The 17,393-nt window shown below is 41.0% G+C and overlaps 1 protein-coding gene across 1 annotated transcript in view; it reads left to right on the top strand.

Annotated features, from left to right (window-relative positions):
• Positions 1-14,333, top strand: part of LOC116076847 (NACHT, LRR and PYD domains-containing protein 1a-like) — a 58,104-nt gene extending 43,771 nt beyond the window's left edge. The window contains exons 10-15 of the mRNA XM_031350852.1: positions 582-805; positions 5,051-5,313; positions 5,804-5,929; positions 6,754-6,895; positions 12,458-12,502; positions 13,181-14,333. Coding sequence (XP_031206712.1) covers positions 582-805; positions 5,051-5,313; positions 5,804-5,929; positions 6,754-6,895; positions 12,458-12,502; positions 13,181-13,473 — 1,093 coding nt within the window. The 3' untranslated portion in view covers positions 13,474-14,333. The remainder of the gene's footprint in view (positions 1-581; positions 806-5,050; positions 5,314-5,803; positions 5,930-6,753; positions 6,896-12,457; positions 12,503-13,180) is intronic.
• Positions 14,334-17,393: the final 3,060 nt, after the last annotated feature.

The raw sequence follows: 17,393 nt of genomic DNA, 5'->3' as shown, positions 1-17,393 counted from the left end.
TAAAGCATTGTTTTGGGGCCAAGGATTTACTACTACTATCACCAGATAGACTCTCATTATTGGAAAAAATATATACACTTTAAGAATATAAACACTAAAAACTGAAGATGTACCTGATTGTTTGAGCCCTTGTCTACTGTGCATAAGGTCTTAGGTTTATTCCACAAACATAACACTCACAAGTATATGCACATGCACACACACACACACACACACACACACACACACACACCTATTTCATCATCACGATCAATCACCACCACCACCATCAGCAATCATCATCATCATCTTTAACATTATCTCAGGAAGAGCTGACTGTTCCCAGTTATGCGTTACATGGAGGTTTGCATTAGATAACTTATTACTCACAGTTATCTAAGATGGTGTGACATTAACCCTATGTACAGATGTGGAAACAGATTGGGAAGATAAATGACTAATTGTGGATTCACATAGACAGCAGAGGAACAAAACTCAGAGCCAGCTGCCTGAAGCCTGCTGTGTCCTGAGCTCCACACTGGGTCTGCACACATCAGATGAGTAGTACTGGTGTGAACTGTGCCTGCCTCTCCCTCTTCCAGAGTTCAATTGCCCATGGCTGGTTCCTACCACTGTCCCAGCACAGGACTCCACTTTGAGGTGACAAGGGCAGTGACAATCAAGATTGAATTCTGTGCCTGGAGCCAATACCTGGACAAGATTCCCTTTCCACAGAGTCACATGGTGGCTGGACCTCTGTTTGACATCAAGGCTGAGCAAGGAGCTGTGACTGCAGTGTACCTCCCTCATTTTGTGGCTCTCCAAGGTAACCAAGGGAAGGTAAAGGAGAAGGATGATAATAATGGATGGACTTGACAGGACATATAGTAACAGCAGGGTGGTGGGTGATAAGTAAGTGTTTCAAGGTTTCCTTAATGAGGCAGAGCAATTTACAGAGGTGGACATTGAGATGTTTTGTTATCCCTTCTGGTCTAGTGTATCTTCTTTGAAGCTCATGACTCCCAACCTTATAACTTTATTTCTGTTTTACCAGAAGGAATCCCTAATTAAACAGTGATGTCCTCAGTAGCAATATTAACTGGTGATTATCAAGTACTCTTTACAAACTATATCCCTCAAGGTGTACTGTTTCTGCTCAGATGGAAGGGTGTCATGGAACTTGGAAGACCAGGAACCATATAATTCTGAGGGAAGATGGTATTCCAATGGAAGGGTATCCTAAGACATGGGAGCCCAGGAACCACACAGCTCTAAAGTGGGACAGTGTTCCAAGGGAATGTCATCCTGAGACATCAGAGCTCAGGAACCACACAGTTCTGAGAGGAAGCCTTCTTAGCAGATGCATTGCAGCTCCTGAGAGAGAATATCTCCAGATGAGCTCAGGAGCTAAGGGTCCTGTCCTGCTCCTTCGCTTCTTCTCATTACTTCTTGGCTTCTTGGCTTCTTCCAACAAGAGAATCACACCAGGCTGAAAATTCCATGAAAAACATTGATTAGAAGGTTCAAGGTCTGATGGGACAAATCCAGAGAGGGCTGCCCTCTGCTCCCAGGAGTGGACAGCAAGGAATTAGAATATGGACAGAGCTTATATAGGATTTCTGAGGGGTTGGGGCTTTCTAGGGAAGAGATTTCCGGATTGAGGATTGATGGGGATTCAAGTACTGAGCTTGGGAAACTCAGGGACTAGTGAGTTTTCCTGTTCAGGGATTGGTGACATTTTATGCTCAGTGATTGGTGGGAGTTTGTGGAAAGGAAGCTCAGGGATTGGTGGATTTTCCTGCTCATGAATTGGTGACTATTATTTTCAATCCCTTTTCCCTGCATCAGGATCATGGGTTAGGGTGGGAGGTCCTTCCTGGATGTAGAGGGCTTTTGCTGAGGCACCATCTCTGTGGAGCTTCTGGGGAGGATGGAGAGGAGCTGCTGCCACTGCAGACAGCTCCTGTGGGACAAGACCTGTAGTGGAGTTTCACCAAGGCTCTAAGTTAAGGCAGGAGAGAAAGTGTAGCTACAGGGGACAGTTCCTCAGGGCAGCATCTACTCTGAGGTATCATGGCACCACAATTTTGACAAGAGATGCCATTTTGGACAGTTCCTACGGTACATTTAAGTGCAGCAGCCATAGGCTGGAGCAGGAAGGTGGGGCCTGCCACTGCTTTGGAGAATTTTTTGCAAAGTGATTCTTGGTAACTACAAGGAATATTTGCTACCCAGGGTCAACCGTCACCATAACCCATTACAATCCTACAGGCAAGGAGAAAATGGTGTCACCACATTCCATTTGAGAATTGAAGCCACAAAAGAGGAGTATGCTATGAAGAAAGAAGGCTCATAAAGTGTTCCAAATGCAGTGATCTCCAAAGATTCCTTCAGGAAATATTCTGATAAATATGAGGTTCCCAATGAATGATTTCATAAAGAAAGCCATTACTACAGTCTGTGATCCTAGCATTCTGGAAGCTAAGGCAGAAAAAAAATTAGAATTCAAGAGCATTCTAGACCATACAGCCAGACTTTACCAAAACAAAACAAAACAAAACACAATAACAGGAAAAGCAGGAGTAGTACAATTTGCAGGTGAGGTTTACTTTCTCTCCTGATTGAAGAAGCACAACAATAGGATCACCAGAGACACCAGTAGAATCTACCTCACAGTGAAGGAAGAAGATGTTTGTTCAAAGTGTGAAGATGATGAGTAACTGGTATCAGGGATGTAGGGGTGACACAACACACACACACACACTCACACACAAACATACACACACATGTGCCCCTCACCACCTGCAGCAGTTAAAAGAACTGGCCCTACCATCATCACAGTGGGTAAACTGGCTCTGCCCCTGACTAGCACTTGGGGAAGTGAGCCCTGCAGCATGCCTGGGCAGCACAGTAGTCCTGGCCCTGAACAAGAGAAAGTGGGTGAGCCAGCCCTGAGTACAAAGTGAGAGAGAGCTGGCCACACCACCCATCTGCAATGAGATAGCAAGAAGAGATGCCCTCTTCTCTCTTCTCCCTCATCACCTGTGGCAGTCCAGAAATATGAGCCCAGGGTCATGATAGTGGCTCTATTAACAGGGACTACATCAAGATGGCAAATGCCAGTCATCTGCAAAGTTCTAACCATTGTCAAATTCATACCAAGTACATCACTTTAAATCATAAGTATCTAATCTCTCTCTCTAAAATTTCAGTTCCATTTGGTCACAAAAAAATGCAATCTGGTTTCAAAGGTCCCATGAGACGTTAATAATTCCAAGAGTTTAAAAATCTGCATCTGAACAGAGACACAATGCAGCATCTTAACCATGAACTCCAATGAAATAAAAAATAAGTTACATAATTCCAACATAGAATGGCACAGAATACATTTCAACATGGAAGACTCAGAGCATAGCAACAATACTCAAACCACACCATACAAAGTCCTTCAGTGTAAGCAACAGCTTCTACAGTTTAGAGTCCAGCTATGGAGCTCATGGTCCCATTGACTGAACTCCAAAGATTTAGATAGCTTGAACTCTCCAGTTCCACAAATGAAGCACAAATACTCGCTCTATTAGGCTTTGCCTTTACTCTTAGAATAAAACTTTATTTAGCAGAAAAAAATGTGGTTCTGGCATCTCTAACATCCTAGGATTTATATTCCCTTAGGCTTCACATTCAAAGATTCACAGAATGACCTTTCTGGACCTCCTCTCAGGATCTTTGACTCAGACACACTGCCTGGCCTCAGCTGCTATCTGAAGGTGTGGCTCTTGACTCAATGAACCCCCTCAATACAGTATCTTTCAAGCATAAAATATCTATAGGGATGCTATTGTCAAGTTCTACTGACAGCTTTGAGATGTGGCTATACAAATAGCTGTATGATGTGCTTATCAGACAAAAACATTTACTTGAATATTTTTGGAACAGAAAAAAAAAACATCAGGTAAGGCTTTCTGCATTTAAATGAATTTGATTTTTCAGAAGATGAAGTCTATAGAGTGAGATTTTGCCCTCAAGACACCTTTTCTATTGCCACAGTACAATACACATTTCTCTTCTGTGATCTTGATCTCTTTAACAATTATCTCTGATTTTGAAGAATCATTCAGAATGTTTTGGTCAAGAAACTTCTCCTGCCAAGTTAGTCCCTTATATTTAAATTCATCTTCACTCATTCAGGGCATTAACACAGTAGATCTATATTCTTGACCAAACTGTTGCATGAATAGATTCTTTCCACTTAAATTTCCCAGTAAAAACCTTTATACTCTCTGGAACCTCATGAGCCAGCCTCCATTATATCTCTCAGCATTATTGTCTTTCTTGCATTCACCAGAGCATTATCATTACCTCTGCTCTCAGGATAGTAGAGTATTTTCAGCCCTAAGTATCAAATTCCTCAATATTCTATCCAGAAAACAGTTCCAAAGGCCTAAGAATAGCTTGATCTGGATTTTAATAGCAACAATCCAACTGCAGTATCAATGCCTTTTCTAGGTTACTTTACTTGTGACTCAAAAAAAAATTTGACCTGATCAAAGGAACTCAGGAGAGAATGGACTTATTTTGCCCCACAGTTCAAAGATAAAGTCAGTTCACCATAACATGGAAATCTGAGAACATGGAGGTGTGGCATCTCGTAAACTTGCATCAACAGATAGGGAGCAGAGAACAGTGACTGCTTGTGCTCATGTGACCTTCTCCATTTAACACAGTCCTGGATCTTTTTCCACAGAATGATGTTACCCACCTGGTGTAGATCTTCCCAAATCAAGTCAAGATAATCTCCTTCTGTTATGCCCTCAGGCCTAGATCCAAGGTGATACTAGATTTCATAAAGTTCATATTTAAGATTAACCATTCAAGGTCTACATACAGCTTTGTAGGCAAAGGTACCCTGGGTACCAACTCTTAATCCTTCCCAAGCAGTTCCAACAAATGGAGCAGATCATTCTCATTCAAACCACCACAATTATTCTATATCCTTGGGTAATAGTTTCCCAGCCCAGCAGGGATCAACAGAAATACTAAATCTACATCTTGTGAATCTCTTCTTTCACAGAGGGAAGGGTGGACAGCTCCTTGTTCTGTGTTGCCCACTTTCAAGAACATGGGATGATCCTAGAAACGCCAGCAAGGGTGGACCAGCGTCACGCAGTACTGGAGAACCCAAGCTTCTCCCCGATAGGAGTTCTACTAAGAATGATTCCTGCTGTTGGACACTTCATCCCCATCACTTCCATCACGTTGATCTACTATCACCTCTATCTCGAGGATGTCACCTTTCACCTTTACCTGGTCCCCAATGACTGCACTATTCGGAAGGTGACACTAAGAACCACAAATGTGGAGCCATGGTGGGAAAATAAAAAAGTTGACTTATACCTAGTGAGCCCCTTGAAGAGATTCTGAACTGAGAGTTGAGATATATTTCTATATGTAGAACCCGGTATGCCAATACAATTCTGTCTCTTTCTTACCCCTCCACACACCAGAGTTTCACTCAACTGTCTTTGATGCCAATTTACTAATCCCCAAACCTCTTTAGTTTCTTTCCACCCACCAGAAAGATGAAAATGCTCTATGCACAACCTGTAGCAACTCCCTTCTTCTGTGGCAGTTACACTATTCCCAAAATGGACATGAATGGGGTTAATAATCCAAATATCAGTGTGTCAGAACACAAGGTAGAAGAGAGTTCATGAGGTGTCATCATCCCATCCCACAAAACGTACTGGTCAACCACCTCACTTTATTTAGATCAGATGTTGTGGCCCAGAAATCTAGATAAATCACTGCCTGTAATGTTCCCTAGGCCATTGATGATGAAGAAATGAAGTTTCAGTTTGTACGCATAAACAAGCCACCCCCAGTAGCCGCTCTTTATCTTGGTTCCCGCTATATCGTGTCTGGATCCAAAAAGGTGGAAATTATCCCAAAGGTGAGCATCCAGGTCTTTCTGATGTCAGGCTTGGTAAACCTGTGGGCTGGTTACAAGGCTTTGTAGAAAACTGAGACTGGGGAGAAAGCAATTAAGACTTGGAATGAACAAGAATACATCAAAATTAGGTGGAAATTAATTTAAGGAACCCAACAAGAATGCAGAGTAGACCTGGGGACTTGAGGAATACAATTCAATATGCCACAGAGAAGTTTCCAGCTACACATGGAGAGAAGCCCAGGACATTCAAGATGAGCTTTCACTCATCTGTGACTGTTATGATTTGAATCTGAAATGTCTCCTACAAGTGTTAATGTTTAAACAGTAAATGTTGGCCTCTAGACAATTATAGTATTTGGAGAATTTGTGGAATCAAATCTGTGAGGCCTGGCTGTCAGAAGCAAGCCATTTATGGCAAGCCTCAATGCTTATAGCCATGCCCTGCTCCCACCTCAAACTGTTCATTCCTGATCTCTGGAATATAACAAGCCATGCCACAAGTTTTTCTGATATGAATGGAGTCCCACCTTCAATGTACTCCCCATCATGAAACTAAACAATCACAAAAACCTCTCATTAAGGTGCATCCAGTCAGGTTTGCCAGATTAATGAGAAAAGAACCAGCATGCTGGGTCCCAGCTGGTTCCTCAGCCTTCCAAGTAAAGATGCATTTTCAAATGCTGTAGGTCACTGCAGTACAAAAGATAGTCAGTGCTAAGGTGGTGTGCAAGGTCAAGAGATTATGAGGTGATGGATAGTCCTGATTCACATGGGTAGAGGCTTCTCGCATAGCACTATAGCGCTATAGCTCTCTCTCTCTCCAGGAACTTGAACTGTGCTACCGAGGCCCCAAGGAATCACAGCTCTTCTCTGAGATCTGCGTTGGACACATGGGTTCAGGGATTAAGCTACAAATCAGAGACAAGAGGAATATGAATCTCATATGGCAGGCCTTGATGAAACCAGGTAAATTAGTTTAAGACCAGAGACTCTTAAGAGTTATAGAAAGGCAATGATTAAGGAGAGGTGCATTGTCATTATCTCTTGGTTCCACAAAATAGTCATATGAGTCATGTGGTTTTCTAGATCAATAAAATGAGGTAGGACCACAGTCTAAACTGTGACATTTTGTTAGTTAGCTCTTCACAATGGTGACAAATATATGAGAAAAAAATTTAAAAGAAAGGTTTCCTCTTATTCAAGGTCTTAGAACCAAGTTTCTATCCATGATCAGGCTGCCTCTGTCTCGTTGAGCTTGATATGAAACAGGATATCATGCATGTGGGAGTTTCCATGTGTGATGGAAGGCTGTTTGTGGTATCTCAAAAGCAAAAAGAGGGGGAGAGAGATGGATAGAGAGAAAGAAGGTCTAGGAAGAAGAGGAGGAAGTAGAGGTGAGAAGAGGAGAGAAAGTCCATGTACTACATTCTTTCCAGTACATGCCTAGTGACTATCCTCCTCCAACTGCACAATCCTATGTGAATCCATTTCCATTCTCCGTACTCACTCAATGATGAGAGTATTGGTGTGTGGCTCCATTCATAGACTCACAGCCCTAAGAACCAGTCAGTCACCTTTGAATACTGCTGCAGGACCAGTCCTTCAACATGTAATCATTTTTCAGGGAACACATCATATGCAAAGCCCCACATACCCTAAGCCATGTTTTCTCTATCCTGTATTCTCTTTCTCCTTCCACTGCCCTGGAATGGCAGATTGAGGTGCACAAAGATCTGGCTCCAGATCACATAACAGCTCAGGTTTACAGTGAAGGGATTTTGCCAACATGAGATACTTGATGTTAAATCCATGCATAATTTGTATTAATAAATTGCTTTATCAATTTTATACATACATACAATGCATTCTAGTCATTCCACCTTATAAAGTAAAAAAGTAAAAGCAAAAGTCCTCTCTTTTGTCCCTCTTATTCCTTCCAGCTCTGCTTCTTTCTATAAATTTCTTTGCCACATTAAAGATTTTTTCTTTTTCTCGAAGAGTTTAACTTGGACCATCTGTGTGGCCAAGGGATTTGTACTATCCTAAAGAACATAGTGATCTCACAAGCATTTATACAGATGGAATATTTACCTCCCCATCACCTATAATTTATTATTTTCCAGTAGTTTAGCAGTAACTGTACTGTCCCTGTGACCTGCTTCCCCATGGATAGTTGATTGATGGACAGGTCCAACTAGTGATACAGGAGCTGTGGGTGCTATGAGTTCAGGAAATACCCTGATTATAAGACAGTACTTCACAAGCCTTCTCCATATAGTATGTTGCTGTACTCTCTCTAATTCTCCTTCCACAATGTTACTTAAGCCTTAATGGAGTGATATAAATGACTTAATTACAAGGATGAGTATTCACCCATACTTTTTTCTCAGCATACTCTATAGCCATAAGAATGTGCTGTCACTTCCTTTCACATCAAAGACAGTCTTTTATGAAGGAGACTTTAAGAAGCTTTTGTCTATGGTATAAATATAGACATTTAGGAGGACATTAGTACTATGTCCATTTAGCTAAGCAGCAATAATAGCTTCTCTCAAGGGTCTAAGGTTTCTACAGACTTGGGTTGATTTATTTGTTTTACAAGATTTATACTTCTAGGGATGGAATCTATCTTATAGAGTGGGAATCTTGGAGCTAGTGACTTTTCCCATCATGTTTGTGCCACTGTGCAGCAGAGGGACCACCTTGGCAGGTTGGCTTATGATCATTAGAGAACACAGATGGGTCAGACTGTTGTTGATGCCTTTTCTTTATCAGAAGCCTGAGAGCTTGGTAACAAGAAGAAAGCTTTTAACTCATTGCCAGCTTGAATTCTCTATGCCACATGTCTAAGAGGTGAGGTGTATTCAACAATAGTACTATATCTACTAATTCTTCTGGGGATAAAGTCAGAATGACATGAGCCTGTATTGTCTTAGGGACCTCCAGGACTTTTATGCCCACAAACTCCTAAGGAGGTATTCCACATTTGAAACTGCATTTTGGTTTTGTTTGTTTGAAAATCATTACTTCTAGGACCCCCATTTCAAGCTTGTAAGGTGTCTTTGAACTCATTATGTTTTTTATACTTAGAAATAATAGGTTTCTAGTCTACCGACATTTTATCAATCTCCTACTGACTTTTTTTCTGAGGTTAAGTCCCATTTATAGTTTTCTGGTTTCAAGAGGTTTAGAAGCTTCACATGAGTGACATGTTGTTTCCTTCTGGACCTGGATTATATTGCATAATATCATTTCTTACCTTTTTATTTCTTCACATCTCAGTCAGACCCCCTGTTATGTATATGCCACACATCTGCTATCTAATCCTCTATTGATGAACTTCTAGACTGATTGCATTTCCTAGCTATTGGGAACAAAACTTCAATGAGCATGGTTGTGCAAATGTCTACATTGTAGAATAGAAATTTTGTGGTGTAGTGCCAAGGAAGTGTTAGTGAACTCCAAAAAAACCAGACAAGAGCAAATCAGATGCAAATCACCACAGAGTCTTTATTTGAGCTAGCTCAGTCCCCTCAGCCCACCACCAAAACACAGGACAGTTTTGATGAGAAGGAGCCTTGCATATCTATAGGGGTAAGAGTTTATCAAAAGCAACAAGAGAGGGCTGAGTGTTTCTAGCCTGGTAAGGATCTAACTGGAAAGCTGATGTGGCCTTTAGCATTATTGGTTGCTACTGAGAATCTAACTATAAACTTATCTTTTGCTTCACTCTCCTTTGGTGGTTGTCATTAAGGGGTGGGCTTGTTGGGAATTAACCTCAAAACACTGGAATTTTTTGAGGAAATTAACCTGGAGACCCTGGTCTTATTGGGGTTACCCTGGAAACTGGAGCTAGGCTCAGATTTTATTGGGTAGTAACTTGGAAACTAAAGTTAGGTATTGGCTGGTTAGTTTACCTAAGTTCAAGTTCTCTAAAATGGAGCCTGAACTTAAAAGGTTTGGACTCTCAGTTGGATATTACTACCAGGAGTGCAAGGCTGAGTTATAGGTAAGTTCTAGTTCTAGTTTTCAGGAAGTCTACAGATTTATCTCCACAGTGTCTGCTCTAGCTCAGACTGTGTTTAAGTTTGCTTTTCCCATATCCACTCCAGCATTTGTTATCATTTGTTTCCTTGATACTGAATATTCTCAAGGGATGAGAAAGAATCATGAATGATTTTAACCTGTGCTTTTCTAATAGCTAACTGTTCCCTAGCTCTGTGTTTCTCACAATATCACCTACTTTTTCAGTCAGTTAAGTTCTATTTGTTATACAGAACTTTTCAGCATTGTGAGATGCAATTTGTCAATTTTTATAATTGTTTTACTTCCTGTTGTACAAGAGTCTCATTCAGGCAATCCTAACTTATGCTACTATGTTGAAAAGTACTCCCTACTTATTGCTCTACCAGTTTCAGGAGTTGGGTCTTACATTTAAGTTTTAGATATTTTGCAGTTGAATTTTTGAAGGTGACATATAGGCATGTAGGTTAATTCATCCACATTTTGCAATCTAGGTTTCTTTGTACCATGTGTTGATAGGTTGCCTTTTGTCCAGAGTGTATTTTTGCTTTCTTCATCAGTGTCCAGAGAGATGTACTTGTGTGAACCTTTGTCTCAGTCCTCTATTCTATTCAATTAAATTGTGTGGCTTTTTATGACAACACTGTGCTGTTTTTAGTACTAGGGCTGTAATATTTATTTGAAATGAGGTGTGATGTCACTTCCCACACAATTCTTTTGTTCAGGATTACCTTAGCCAGGCTTTATCTCTAGTAGTCCCACATGTATCTCAGAACTCTTCATCCTCTACCTGTGAAGAATGTCTCCGGAATCTTGACTGGGACTGCATTGGATCTGTAGAGTTCTTCTGGTAGGCTGGCTATTTTCACAACATTGGTTCTCCTAAGCACTGAGCATAGTAGAGGTGTCTCTCCATCTTCTAGCCCTTATAAATTTATTACTTTGATGAATGCCTGAAAGTTTTCATTGTAGATACCTTTCATTTCTATAATTAGGTTTTCTATGCAGCATTTTGGTTTGTTTGATTGTTTGCTATTTGATCTCATCCATATTTTCAAGATGACATAGACAAATGAAAATAGTGATATTTCTCAATGGCAGTAACAGTATAGAATTAGTCCGTTCCCCACAACGTCAAAACCACGCTCCTCCAATCAGTGCCTCTGGTGATGACCCGTCCTTGTTAGCTGTCAAACAGTGGTGGGTCTCCTGATCCTGAGATGCTACAAACAACTGTACTAGTAGTCAAAGAATAGTCTTTGCTCCTCTTTCACCTGAGTGAGCCAGAGGGGGAAAACTGACCTGTCCCAGCATCAGACCAGGGTTGGAATCTCACCCCAGCACTTACTCATCAGGCAGTCCTAGAGAATGACTTAACACATGAGTCTGAACTTCCTCACCTGTAACTGAAGACCAGAATCAGTAACTGGTAAGATGTATGGAAAAGTAAAACACTATTCATACACATCTCATAGTGTGACCCTTATCCGATAAGATCAAGGATGCTAATTTTCTTTATATTAAGATAACATTTTCCCTGTATTTTTAGGGCCATGGGTGGGTAGTTCCAGACAGTGTTTATCTGTGTAACAATCCCAGACCATGAACTTACAGAGATCTGCTTGCCTCAACCTCCAAAGTACTGGGATTAAAGATGTGTGCGACCATACCTAGCATTCACATATTTTTCTTAATTCTGTGCTTTAGGATTCATTAGGATCTATTCCTTTCCATTTGGGATAGTATTCAGTATCAGAAGATTATAACTGTGGCCCACTTGTGACCCCAGTCTTACATCTTGGTTTTAAAATTCATGGGCACTCTGTGACTTTCTTCATTAGATGCTCCATTTTATCAACAGCTCAGGATGCACCAAGTTTGTCCACCTAGCATGGATTGTAACCTATATCATCTTTCCTTGACACAAATCAAACCAGGGCTTCCCAATACTACAAACAGGATCCTTGATCTGACTTCCCTAAACTGTTAAAGCACGATGAATGTAAGAACTCCCAACCATTAAGGCTTATCTAAGAGCTGCAAGTTATTAATCTCCTGCACTTGTGAATAAAATTCATTCACTATTCCCATGTGCTCAGTCTTGCTTCACCTTAATTCTACCATCAAATACAGAAAACAAGCTTGTTGTTTGTGAGTATACAAAATCAAATATGGACAAAAAGACCCTTTTTTTTTTAACCAAGATGATTTAAGCCATCTAGCGAGGGACTTGATTGCTGTTCACAAGGAATTCAGTTGAGGATAAAATTGAGTCTAAGACGATGTGGTAGAAGTGTATATTGCTCATTTTCAGGCCTATTCTCACTATGATGATAGCCTAGGCCTAAGATGCCCTCTATTACTGAGGAAATGTTCACATTCCAGATTATATCATAATGTCTATAGTGCATTCTGAGAATCTCAAGCATGGGTAGGAGTTTCACAGAATGCACTGAGTGTTGGTATGGACACCATTACAGATAATTCATCTCTTCTTTCTTTTAGGAGACCTCAGACCCGAGCGATCCAAGATTCCTTCAGTCCCCAAAGGTTAGTAAAAACTCTAAGAGTCAATAGTATTCTGATGATACATCATCTGATTCTTAGGAAAAGGACAAACAAACAAACAAACAAACAAACAAAAAGCCGGGCATTGGTGATGCACGCCTTTAATCCCAGAACTTGGGAGGCAGAGGCAGGCAGATTTCTGAGTTCAAGGCCAGCCTGCTCTACAGAGTGAGTTCCAGGATAGCCAGGGCTACACAGAGAAACCCTGTCTCGAAAAACAAAAACAAAGAAACAAAAAACAAAACAAAAAAGAAAAGAGAAAGGAAGGAAGGAAGGAAGAAGGAAGGAAGGAAGGAAGGAAGGAAGGAAGGAAGGAAGGACAGAGAGTAAGGAGGGAGCTGCAGTTTTGATCCTCACCAGAATGTAGAAGAGTCTCATACTCATAGTAGAGTTCCTCTCATGCCCCTTGCTGCTCCCCATGTTGAAAATTACTCACTCCCAAACTGAATACCCCACCAAGAACCTCTCCTATTTTTTATGCAGAGTGTCACACTGATACATGGCCTCTAGAAGATAGTGATACTTTTCTACTGGCCTTCTAGAGAAAGAAGGGAGCCAGGGGTGCAGCAGAAAAGAATAGTTACAGGGAAAGGGCAAGAAGTGGGCAGCCAGTCAGAGAAGTACTTCTTTGCTCAGGGCTTATCTCATTTATACCCTTAGGTGCTTCTTCCTTGTTTCACTTTGTGGACCAGCATCGGGAGCAGCTGGTGGCCCGAGTGACATCAGTGGACACTCTTTTGGACAAGCTGCATAGTCTGGTGCTGAGTGAAGATTCCTATGAGGCAGTGCGGGCTGAGGCCACAAACCAAGACAAGATGAGGAAGCTCTTCAGCCTCAGCCGGTCCTGGAGTCGAGACTGCAAAGACCAGTTCTACCAAGCTCTGAAGGAGACCCATCCTCACTTGATCATGGACCTCCTTGAGAAATCAGACAGGGTCTCTTTGGGATCCTAACATCTTATGGCTGAAGGGTGAACACTCTCCTTAGAGTCATGGCTCTGCCTGAACTTCCTTTGGTCCTTAGTTTCTCCATCTGTAACCAGTGGCCATGTGAGTTTCCTTTCTGATGGCACTGTTTCCAGGACACCTCTTGGAGATCCAGATGTTTCCCCGTGGTTTTCCCAGCCAGATGGTCACATGAGTTGAGCATCTCAGAAAGCACCCAGCGGGGCTAGTAAGTCTATTCAGGCCTTGTCCAACTTGCTCTGATGGTCAGACTGGCCAGCCTCAATCCATCCTGACCCACCAAGATACATGCAGGATGGGGATCCTGAGAATGGAAACAAAGAGATGATACTTCTCCCTGGAAACTGAATGTCTTATGAATAGGAATGGAACAGGGCTTTTAAAATGTGTGTTTTTTTGTCAAATGGAGATGTATGGAAGTCACATGATGCAACATTGGACTCTGCAAGAAACAACTCAGATTCAGTGCACATTGTGAATTAATCTTGGGCAGTTTGCATGTTCACATGCCCTGTGTTCTTGTGATAATTTTGCAAGCCTCACATTTGGTTACATCATCCCATATATGAAAATGTGAGCCACAGCTTAAGAAACTGGAGTGTGCTGGATTATAATATCCTTGAGCCTGAGCAAGTGTACAAGTCTTTTTAAAAGAAACATGGTTTATTTGCCCAAAAATAATCAGTTTGAGAGATCATTAGTGAAGTGGTTTTTGTGGGTATGAAACAAATGGTATTTGAATTGATCCCTCTTATTATAGTACTGAAATTAAGTCTACTTAATTTATCAAGCTATGTTCATGCCCTGATTTTATATACTTGTATCTATCAATAAACATTGTGATACTTCATGTAGTTGTACATGACTTCAACTAGTATCTGCAAAGGTATGGAGAATTGTTCACTTTGTTTTGAAGTATGGATTTATCTCAGTTTAAGAACTTGAGAAATTTTTAATTTCATAGTCTTAATCAGTAGTGATTCAACCCGTAAAGTAACATTAAGTTTTTCACTTTGGGACTGTTTCCTATCAGTCTAGTTCTAATGCAAATCATCAACTTAATCTGACCTTTACCATTACAGACCTTGTGTCAACTCTTTGGCTCTGCTTTCTAAGTACTTAAGGAATAAGCTTGCCTCATCCACCAACCTCTTTGCTGCAGTACTTGCTTAAGCCTTAATCTCCATTTATTCTTCACAACAAAGCAACCAGAACAAGAAACTGCAAAAAAACAAAAACAAAAAAACCAAAAAACAAAACAAAACGAACAAAAAAAAAAACCTGCTGCATGGTTTAGAACCCAGCAAATTTTAAGTCATCCTGAAATTGGCTCCTTCTTGATGCTTTTCATTTTTCTTGTCCTTGCATAGTTAGTTACTTTACTTGGTATTGTCAGTGTTCCCCTTACCCTTTAACCTTTAGGTGTGGTATAAATGTCAAAGAGTTAGCCTTTCTCTGCTGGAACAATGCGAAGTTTGTATCAGTCAAACTCTGCTGCAAAATAAAAATATTGTGCTTTGGAATGGAATCCAGAGAACAGTAGACCATAGAAATGGACTGGGTGGTCAAGTCCTGTGTGCCCTGTCAAATATCTGTTCTCAGGTGTCCCTAGCTTCTACTGGTGACCAGAGCCTACTACAGGCAGTGTAGAAGCAGATAAACCCTTGCTGCCTCCCAAAAGAACCATGGTCTGCTTTAGTAGCTGCTATCAGGATTTTCAGTAGAGTAGAAGAAACTGGGAAGAGTTGAAGTGGAGGCCCATCACACATCTCAGCCTAGCCTGTGGTCCACTACTGTACTGGCTGGTTTTGTATATCAACTTGACACAAGCTGAAGTTATCACAGAGAAAGGAGTCTTCCTTGAGGAAATGCCTCCATGAGATCTAGCTGTAAGGCATTTTCTCAATTAGTAATCAAGGGGGGAGGGCCCATTGTGGGTGGTGCTATTCCTGGGCTGGTAGTCTTGAGTTCTATAAGAGAGCAGGCTGAGCAAGCCAAGGGGAGCAAGCCAGTAAGTAACATCCCTCCATGGCCTCTGCATCAGCTCCTGCTTCCTGACCTGCTTGAGTTCCAGTCCTGACTTCCTCTGGTGATCAACAGCAATGTGGAAGTAAGCTGAATAAACCCTTTCCTTCTCAACTGGCTTCTTGGTCGTGATGTCTGTGCAGGAATAGAAATCCTAAGACAACTACCCCTTCACCCCTCGGTGAAAGCAGAGCTCCAAGGGGATAGTGTAGATGTGTCTTCAGTGATTCCTGAGTGGGATGATGAATTTAACTTTTGTGAGCTTCAATCTTAAAGAAAGGCAGTAATGTGAAATTTAAGAGCAATTGAAAATTAGGTTTAAGATCCAAAATGTTCTTGATTAAAGATTGTCTTTGAATCTGAAGCTTGATTGACTGTATGATAACTGAGTTAGAGCTAACAAAACTAACTGAAATGATCTGTGCATACCCTCACTCACTAGAAAAACTAGTACTGAATAAATGCTTGGACAGTGTTTAAAAAAAAAGAAGAAGAAACTTATGTGTAATGGTAGAGCATTGACTGAACAGAAGGCTCAGTGTTTAGGAGCAGCTCTTGAAATATTCAGAGTCCTACTCCCAGTACCTACTTCAGGCAGCTGACAACCAAGCCCATGGATCCAATATCCTATTTTGTACCTAATAGTCATCCATACACAGATACACATTCAATAACATACAAATATGTGGTTTTTTCATCTTTATAAGAAAAAGATAAAATGGGATTCCACTCCATTGCTCACCCATCTCCCAGATTATCTCACCAAACTCATAGACAGAGTTGAGGCTTACAAGGCTGTGCACTTGACCTGTAGCACAGCTCTGCCAATCTCTTTCCCTAGGCTACAAGGCTTTCCCTCTGTATCATGCTTCTGCATCCCTCCCTGCTAAGCCCATGTACAGAGCAGTTGGCCAGCTTCTCAGTGTCCCCCATCTTTTCCTCTTGACTCTGCATATGTGCTCCCTCAGTGGTGATCTCTGAGCCAGCTTCTCTTTCTCTTTTGGAATACAATATTTTCCTTATTCTAATTCTTGCCCTTACTCAATCACAGGCTTCTGCCCAGATGTCTAACCCAGAATCCTCCAGGATTTTATTAGATAATTCCAAGTTTTGAGTTTCCTTTCTGTGATATTGACTTCATAGAAAATTTAAAAATAAGTTATACTTAAAAATAAGGCAATGACAAGTAAAGCCAAGATTCTTGAATGTGTACAGCAGATATGACACACTGGACTGTCAATCAAGGTTTGCAAATATGTATGACAGATATGATCACTGAGCTGTCAACCATGGTTCTTAATATTTTTGGCATATATAACACACTGAGCTTATTTGTAAGTAAGTAATAATGCTAAAATATCAATAGCTAATATGCATTTTATACTGATTGGGTTAGGATGGGCTGAGACACAAGTCCTGACAGAACAGACTTTCTGTGGCAAATCTGCACTGAAACAGCCTCCATAACCGAGGTTCTCAACTTGGCTCCTCCAGAGGACAAACTGCCTGGATAGCGGTCAGGACCAGGTGCTTCAGTTACATAATGGTGTATTTGCAGGGAAAACAGTTTTAGTGAGTAGAATGTATTAAGTTTTAAGTATAAAACTTATTTCAGTATTAAGTTTTATTCCAAGAAATGTTATTACTCCTTCTCTGGGCTCTGTGTCTAAGGATGTGATCTGCAGTCTGCACAGCTGGTGTCCCTTTAATACAAACACATGATGTAGTGCCAGTGAGAGACACCTGCAAATGCAGAAAGTGTCAAGTCCTTTAGTAAGTCCAAAGGGACAATAATCATTTAGAAATGGAGAGTTTATCAATAAAATTCTTGCAAACCGAATCAAAGAACACATCAAAACAATCATCCACCATGATCAAGTAGG

Source organism: Mastomys coucha, unplaced genomic scaffold, assembly GCF_008632895.1.
Source record: "Mastomys coucha isolate ucsf_1 unplaced genomic scaffold, UCSF_Mcou_1 pScaffold5, whole genome shotgun sequence".
Taxonomy (NCBI): domain Eukaryota; kingdom Metazoa; phylum Chordata; class Mammalia; order Rodentia; family Muridae; genus Mastomys; species Mastomys coucha.
This window is presented reverse-complemented; position numbering and strand designations above follow the sequence as displayed.